At 40.6% G+C, this 8,703-nt stretch overlaps 1 protein-coding gene across 1 annotated transcript in view; it reads right to left on the bottom strand.

Moving 5' to 3' along the window:
- Nucleotides 1–1,565: 1,565 nt before the first annotated feature.
- The window catches only part of LOC106532017 (AMP deaminase 2), a gene marked incomplete at its 5' end in the record, with an annotated part of 9,029 nt that continues 1,891 nt past the window's right edge, over nt 1,566–8,703 (bottom strand). The window contains 14 exon segments of the mRNA XM_014027999.1: nt 1,566–2,478; nt 4,384–4,494; nt 4,577–4,750; nt 5,211–5,331; nt 5,448–5,611; nt 5,710–5,836; nt 5,972–6,135; nt 6,228–6,359; nt 6,449–6,643; nt 6,778–6,907; nt 6,991–7,080; nt 7,346–7,487; nt 8,021–8,207; nt 8,296–8,407. Of these exon segments, the coding sequence (XP_013883453.1) occupies nt 2,260–2,478; nt 4,384–4,494; nt 4,577–4,750; nt 5,211–5,331; nt 5,448–5,611; nt 5,710–5,836; nt 5,972–6,135; nt 6,228–6,359; nt 6,449–6,643; nt 6,778–6,907; nt 6,991–7,080; nt 7,346–7,487; nt 8,021–8,207; nt 8,296–8,407 (2,068 nt within the window).

The following is an 8,703-nucleotide window of genomic DNA, read 5'->3' as shown; positions in this document are numbered from 1 at the left end:
AGGCTATGTTCACATTGCAGGAAAAAGTGATAGATTTTTTTTTTTTGCTTAATCTGGCCTGTTGTGGAAATATTTGAAACAGAAATATATAATTTAAGTAATAAAGTCACTTTGTAGAATGGTCCACTGAGTTTGTTTATTGCAATAAACAAGAACCACAGAAATGAACAGAGCCATCAGACTGTCTGTCCCCTCTTATATATGCTGTTTAAAAAAAACATTATGTCATTTTAATAAAGCATGATTTCACCCTAAGCGCCTTACAGGGTCAAACACAAAAGGTAAATATGAGTGATAACTAAATAGCAGTGGTGGGCAACACTAACCTAAAAATTAGTTCCACTAGCCCTAAAACACTAACTCAAATATTTAGGTCCCCTAATTCTAAAGCACTAACACACTGAAAATTTGGCAAAAACTAATTCTAAAGCACTAAAAGCACCCAGTCAACCCATGAATATTCTTCAACAGACAACATGAGTCACATATTRYCATGTTGCTCTGTTAAGACTCATCATTGACATTCCACAGCTGTGTTTGGGTTCATATATTGTCACCTGGTGGATMAGTGACACACATTATGAACAAAATGTGTGACAGCTTTCACCCTCAGCTGTTAACATTAATGTTGATCAATAACATTTAGACCTCAGTTAGTGCTTCTAAATTTAGCAAGTGCTAATCCACTAATAAATTTTAAAATTAGCAAAAGCCCTGAAGCACTAATCAAGAAATTAGTTCCCCTATTAGTGCTTTAGAGGAACTGTGCCCACCACTGCTAAATAGTGATTGCTGTTAATAAATCTTGTTCTGGYTAAAATCATTCAATCTACAGATAACGGTGTCATGAAAAACTGGGTCGATAAAGTTGTCATGAATTACTGGTTTAAAACAAGAAGTATTTTTTCCATAACATATGTGATTCTGAACCAGATACATATCTGATGTTTTTGAAAGTGAACGCAGTCTGAACGGTCTTTTACTGAAGGTGTTTACAACTAGATCCAGATATTATCGATACAGATTGATGCTTCAGTTATTTTCAGCCTTTCCTGCACTAAAAGTGCAACTCTGCACCAGAGTGAATGCAAACATTGGACGAAACATGCAGCAGATAATTTTGTCGGCTCTGATTGCAAAACAGCTCTAGCATCGATCCACACATGCTAACATGTAGCATCCATATTCAAGCTAGACTTATAGCACTGGAGTCTGACGGCAACTACATTTAAATGACGTGAACAACACTAAAACAATCAGATATGAGTAAAAATCGTCTGAGCATTAGGACCTGCAGCGGGAACGTAGCCAAATGATGTTGCTTTGCGTTTTTGTGCGTACGCTGACGGGAGGAGAAAAATGCAGGAGATAAAAACGTGCAGAAATGAAAAGGCACTGTGAAGTTATAGCTCTGTGCTTACGAACAGCTTTAGTGCATGCAAACACATCCGTGGTGTTTTAAAATTCGCTCGCCGAAACAGAAACGTGTCCGTTCCGAGTCCCACACACATGCAGATGTTGTGAGGTAACAGTGGCAGTTCAATAATATTCACATGTGACATGAATGAACCATCGAACTATTATTTATTTCWGGGAATAATTTCGAATGCAGCTAAAAAAATAAAAAGAAAAGCGTGTCAGGAATGTCTCCTAGAGTTTCTCTCTTTGTGTGTTACTTTCTGGGCTGATTAGAGTCACAGAAGAGCAAGTCTGTGTGTGCAATTTAGCAAATAATAATCATCTCAAACCACACCAAGCATCAAACATGGCTAATATTCAGTGCTGCAGCAATTCTTTAAAAAACAACACAAAACCTTGACAAAGTTTGCTGCTGTGCAGGCAGGTTCAACCTCTAACCTTGATCCTAACAGACCGTTTCACATCTGCATCTTATCTAATCTTTTTTTTCTAGTATAAAGAGAACATGTGCACGGATTAAGCAACAGAAATATACAGTGGAAGTTAAAAACACTGAGAAAATGTTCGTAATAGCGTTATAAAGCTAGAATACAAACACGTTTTCCTGCTGTTTAATCACAAAAACACTGACTGTAAATTCAATTAATTGAAGGTAGAGGTCAAAACTAAAACACAAACTCGACATTCTAGATGTACAGCTCTAAAAAAAAGTGCAACAAACTTCTACACTGATGCTTGGTGGAGTTTAAAGAGCAGGGTTTCTCTCACATTACGTGTCCTCAGCGTCACGCTGAGCGGGTCAGGGATTCACGGGACGGGAAGGGTCGGGGACCTAAGGTCTCAGCGCTGTCCAGGAAGGGGACCCATGGTCAGAGAGTCCTCCTCGTTGATGGCGTCCAGCTCTTCGTCTGTGCGCACGGCGTGGGTGATGAGGTGGAGCTCCTCGGTGAGGGTCTCAAAGCGGTACGCCACACGGATGTCAGGGACGTTGGTGCGGTGGATGTCGTTGCTCTCGGGACCCTCGTGATAATAGCTGGGGCCRAGCCAGTACCTTTTGACCTGCAGTTTGAAGAAGTGGAAACTGAAATCTCCTGGAAATACTTGCAGCAAACTCTGGTACTAGTAAACAATCAAAGAAACAAATCAACCAGCGAACAATTAGTCTTACACCTTCATAAGAGTGTGTGCAAATGCTACTTTCTTAGCCTTTATATTGCCGTCAATTTGTCAAATGTTCCAGCACAAAGATTATATTCATGTGTTTGCAAATAAATCTATGTAAATAACAATGCAGCATGAAACTGACGGCAACAAAAAGCTTTGTAAAACAGTCTTAATCATTTTGACTTTTTTAAACTGGTGATGTTTTGAGACAGAAGCGCTTTGATTATGGACTAGGCCAGGGCTATTCAACTGGCGGCCCGAAAGTGACCAAAGTTCGGCCCACCAATTGGTTCATTCATCTCATTAAAGTGGGGCTACATCATGTAAAATCAACTTTTTTGAGTTTTAGATCATGTTATAATGTTATCCTCTCATCAAAAACATGCCCACAATCTTGCTTTGACTCATTCATGCATGTTTGAGAAATCCTGCAGTGTTTTTAGGCAGCCATGCTGAGGAGCAAAACGACAGGTGGGGACCAGAAACGCCTTTTGGGACCATCTCCTCCTCTGGGCTGTGTCTCCAAGCTGAGCTTCCTCATCACGGAGCACACCTCCCATCCCCCACCCCCCCACGACTCCTGCAGGCTCTCAGCAGCAATAAAGCAAACAATGGGTGAAACTGAAAGTGAAACTTGAACTGTCTGCTGAGCTCCTAACACTACTTTTCACTCAGTGAAGCTCTTTTCAGATTCAAAATACCTTTGAGGAAATGTATTTTCAGATGCCAAGTAAACTGCTCATGAATCTGATCATAATTAAACACTAGCTATGTTTACATGCACAAAATTCTTTGATCAGATTGAAATATATTCGGATTAAATAATCGGAATGTATCGTTTACATGGACACAATTTGATCATGAGTATTTACATGCACCAGGCTTTTATTCAGAATAGAAGCAGTGATATGCGCAGTTGCTAACTTTCCCTAAAAAAAACAAACAGAAAAAAGTTCTACTTTTGTCATGAATGTAAACAAACAGCTTCTGAGCTCAGAATAGACCTGCGACAGGTTTTAATAATGGTGGAGACGTTACTGGACTCTCTGGTTCAGCTGCAGGTGACGCGCAGACTTTTTTTTTTGGTGAAGCAGCGMAGGCTGTGTGTCTTCCGTCTTTATCGAATGAGAAAATGGGAGGAAAAGTTCTGTGATGCTGGAAATCGCTGGATGAAAGTCAGCAGACATGCACAGTCAGGTCAGTTTTCCACAATCAGAATAAAATGATCGGATTAAGTGTTTACATGCACGTCGTTCGGATTATCAATCAGCATAAACCACCTCTCTCATTCTGATTACAAATTCATTTGGATTGAGCTGAATCGGGTCCGAATAATCCGAATGGGGTGTTTACATGACGCATTTTTATTCTGAATGGCCGTTTGATCCGATTCGTTATGTCCATGTAAACGTAGCTAGTGTCTCTTTAAAATGAGGTCATCTGAAGAGCTATCTACAACAGGTGAGATATTGTTTATTTCCACAAAACCTCACTTCAAAGTATCTAAAAGGATTACACTCAAGTTTGCGTTTTTAATACTTCTGCCAAGTTGAATTTTTGTTAATTTTTTACAGCAGATGGCAAACTAATAGTGGAATGAATTTTATATAGAAACAGCTATWTTGTGTCCTCTTTAACTAAACAGCTACAGAATAAACTCTAACCTTGTTTGTAACCTGTTACTGTTGGAACAGGATGTCTAATGAAAAGACAGAACATTTAGTCGTTCTCTAAATAATAAACTGTTTGCTACTTGATGTGATTTCTGATTTATACATTCGGAGCTATTAACTAGTTTACCTTGTGAGAAAACCCACTCATGAGGACACTGTTTCTTGCCAGCTCACACATGTCACACGAGCTCAGTTTCCACACCTGAGCTGCAATGCTGTACTCCTCCATCAGCGGCTCCTGGACACGAAAGACACACATATCACACACCAGGAAATAAACCGCGCTGTAAAGTGTAGGACTGGTATAAAGCCATACGAACTTTGGTGAAGTGGAACTGAAGGGGGTCGTCGGTGGACAGAGAGATCATGAGACCTCTGGACAGATACTCGGGCAGCGGGTTGCGGTGGTAACTCAGGAAGAGGCTGTTGTTGCTCAGCGGCGACATGGCGATGCCAACCTGAGCCAGGTAGTAAAGATACTGAAGCACCGGGGCCTGAGAAGCAGGGGAGACACAGAAGCAGCTGTGAGTTCGTGTTGGTAAACCCGCCAGGACGTGCACAGAACAAACTGAAACAGGATGCTGACCGAGATCAAAGCAGTTTGGATGCAAATAGTGTTTTGTTACATTTAAATCAACTTTCTTATCTTAGGACAGATCAGTATCTATCTGAGGCAAAAACAACTTCCTGCTGCAGATATTTTGATTTCATTTACTGTAATAATGTTCATTGAGGCAGAGTTTGCATATGTTTATATATTTTCCTATATTTAGGGAGTAAATCAAAGTTGCAAGCAAATCTACAATCATTTACTACAACCTCTTAAAAAACACAACCTTATTTTAAGTTGTTTAACAAATCAATAATCTACAACGATAACTTAGAAGTAGGTGAAGCTACTTATTTGTTTTTACAGACGTCCTTCAGTAACAATGCCCTCTGTGGTATCCTGACCTTTCTGAGCAGCAGGCCGTGGGAAATGTTTTCTGACAACATGAAACCTGACACCAGGTGGTGGATCGGTCCGGCTTCACCACAGTGAGGTCGCAGCACAAAAGTGTGGAAGCCCCGTCGCCTGGGTTCAACAAACCACAGCAGACATGAAAATAAAAAAATAACAGGCTTCATTTGTGAATCATTACTTGTTGTAATGAATAAAAGGGAGATTAAAAAAAATCTTCTGTTCTTTACCTTCGCAGGTGGTTCAGTACGGTCATGTTGACATAGGTGTAGTAGAGGTAGTACGAGTATGGCGGGTTGTCCTCTTCGGTCCAGTCAGGTGGCAGCGGACTGTCAAGACTGAAAATGTGATGCTCGGGTTTGGACTCGTCGTCGACGCTGTCGAAGCCCACCACCTGAAAAAAACCAGGAAACACGTACAAACGGTCAGCTCTGAGCCCGGGGGAGCGGGTCGTGGTGATGTTCTGGACTTCCTGTTCAGTGGCGCACTCACGTGCTCCAGGAAGAGGTGCAGCTCCGGATGACTGCGGGGGTTGATGGTGACCTCAAACAGAGGCATGAAGATATTCTCCAACATCTCCTGGAAATTAGCCAGCTGCTTCTTTGTGTGGTACACATCACTGATAAAGAAGGTGTTGAATAATGAACGTCATTTAAGTTATTTTCCTCTGATTGATGAAATCTGGTTCAGTTTAACCGGAGACATTCAGAACTAAACGGGAGCTAAAAGGAACAAGTTGGGGAAAAGTACGTACAACAGACGGGGCACCTGGATGAGCCAGCGCACGTTAGTAGAGTAAACTTTGTGCTCCACAGCCCACTGGGCCAGCTTGTCCCACTCGTCTCGGGAGCGGCCATAGATGGAGAGTCGTAACTCTGAGTTTTGATATTTACTCTCCTCTAAGTCAGCCATCACCTCCTGGACAAAAACATACAACATTAAGGTTGAAAACGTTGGTATTTAAGTGTATTTTAAATGAGTTACATGTTCTGTGTTTGAGTTTTTCTCACCTTAACAATATGTGCAAAGTATTTTCCTTCAATGTAATTGTCTGTCTTGATGAAGATCTCCCTGAGGATGGATTCTCCGATGGGGTTGTATTTGGAGTTAAACTTATCAAACCGATGGAACGTGTTTCGGTCCTGAGAAGTAAATAAAAGCATATTTTTTATCAACACCAAGCGGCTTTCATGTGATGCGTACATGCAGTTATTTGACCCGTTGGTCTCACCGCGTGCATGTCGAGCGTGTCCACGCTCAGGTCGTACGCCGTCAGGTTCATGCTCTCGAAGACGTCTTTGAGGGTCTGACCGCGGCCCTGCTCAACGTGAACGATCTCCTCGGGGTATTTCTTCATGGCCCTCTTGATGAATCGCAGCAGATGCTTCTGGTTCATGCAGGACGAGGCGTGTATGTGCGTGTCCACCTGGAGCCAGAGAAGGCAGGGCCACACGGAAAAAGATGCCCCGTGATTTGCCCGATTAAACACTTTGTAAAAACTCTGTAAGCGTTGAGTTAATCTTTACATCTAAGAAGAAGCAGGGGTTTTTTTATTCTTGCCTTTCTTATGTTGTAGAAGTCTCTGTGGGGAACTTTTTTCTGAGCTGCCAGCTCCTTCATCTCATTCAGCAGGATGTGCATCTGAAACTTGGAGTTCAGATACTGTAGGCGTCTGTAGCAGAAAGACTTCCTGTAAACACCACGGAGAGGAGTTTCRGTTAAATCAAACACAAAGCAACAAAACCATCTGCTGATTGACTCTCATGCACTCACACTGGTCCGTTAATAATAAGRGACATCATCACATTCATGTCTGCGATATATTCCTTCAGGTCAGGATACGGCAGGTCCAGCTCCATGCTTCTGAAAAGTTCAGCAGATTAAAATTATTAGATAAACCTCTGAGACATTATACTTCACTAATATGAACAGTTAACATGAAAAAAAGACATCATTATAAGAAAATATTCACATTTGTTTGATAATTTTTTTCTTTATTTGTCCAAAAACTCAATATATCAACTACAGTGCAACATTCAAACAACAACATATCTATATTTTTTGTTTTCTATTTAAATCTCTGTACTGGTTTATGTCAAAACTCTGGATTGTGGATATAAAGACATACTTGTCCATGTTGGTCTTCTTGGTGTAGACGTGTACGACCCCCCCGACCATCTGGCAGCCATATCCTGTGTCTGCTGGCATGTTGTTGGGGTCCAGATTGTCGTAAGGGTGCGTCTCTGAAACAGGAGGGTGAACTGGGGCATCTGGGAAAAACAGATGTTGGACGATAATTAAGTTTTCTTGGTACAAAGATATCTATGAACTAMACACAACGTTAGTTAGAATACTCTGGAAAATGACGTCTGTTCTATTTTTAATATAGTAAAATATTTTGCTTTAAAAAATTACTTTAGAGTCTTAGTATTTAAAAACGTTCAAACACTTTCTTTACGGCTKCACTTACTAGAAAACTTCAACCGTCCCACTATGTATTTGCTGAAACCTCTCAGCTAACAGGATCAAATCTTTTATAAGCTTAAAGCACACAAGAAAAAAAAGGTTTATTATGATGTTATCTTAGTCTTAAACTAAACGGGATGTTTGGAAACCATCCTAAAGTAGTTGTGTTTGCTAAAAATGCTGAAATAACAAAAAACTAAATAAAGTTTAATATTAGCACTTCCTGTAATGCAACTTTTATTTCTGTGGCCTTTTAATAAATCCATRAACTCAAAACCTACTAAACATTTCTGAGTGGTTTCTGCTGAGTTCACTCCAAACTGAATGCAGGTTTTACCGTCGTCTACAGGCGTCTCTGGAACATCGTCATAGACTCCCAGATCCACGGGTTTCGTCCCAAGATCTTGTAAAGCGTGAGCTGTGGTTTTACAGAACGTCTGCATGGAGCGGTTTATGTACTTCTCCCGGATTAATAAAGCCTTCACCACACACTTGGCTGCGTCCACGAGGTCAGTGAAGGGCACCTGGAAGTGTATCGGCACATCGAAACGAAGAAATGAAGAAAAACTGAAAGGACTTTTTCCAAACACTCCTCTGGTTTGAGATTCTTACTCCACATTTTTCTTCTCCAGATATGGACACTCGCTGATACTCTCTCTCTGTCGGCATTTCCCTCTCCTTGAAGCCAACRTCAACGACGTCCACACTTTGGTCCTTCATCAGCCTGTGCAGACAGACAGGACAGTTAGAAGATAATAAGGAAAGAGGAAGACAGAAGCAGAAGGAGAGCTCATTATAGATGGAAAACAATGATCAGAACTGACTGAGCTCATCGTATTTAAATACGTATAGTTTTTATATTAAATTAATACACATTTTAATGCTGATTTTGTTCATTCAGCAGTTCCAAATCAACTTTAATCATCTTGTTTTGTGTTAGTTTGTAGTTTTTTAGAAAGCAAATATACTTTTTTTAATGTTATTTGTGTTTTTTAATTTTTTTTAAAGACATCTCAAGGT

This window comes from Austrofundulus limnaeus, unplaced genomic scaffold (genome assembly GCF_001266775.1).
Source record: "Austrofundulus limnaeus strain Quisiro unplaced genomic scaffold, Austrofundulus_limnaeus-1.0 Scaffold708, whole genome shotgun sequence".
NCBI lineage: Eukaryota > Metazoa > Chordata > Actinopteri > Cyprinodontiformes > Rivulidae > Austrofundulus > Austrofundulus limnaeus.
Note: the sequence above shows the minus strand (reverse complement) of the source record. Positions and strands in the feature narration are given on the sequence as shown.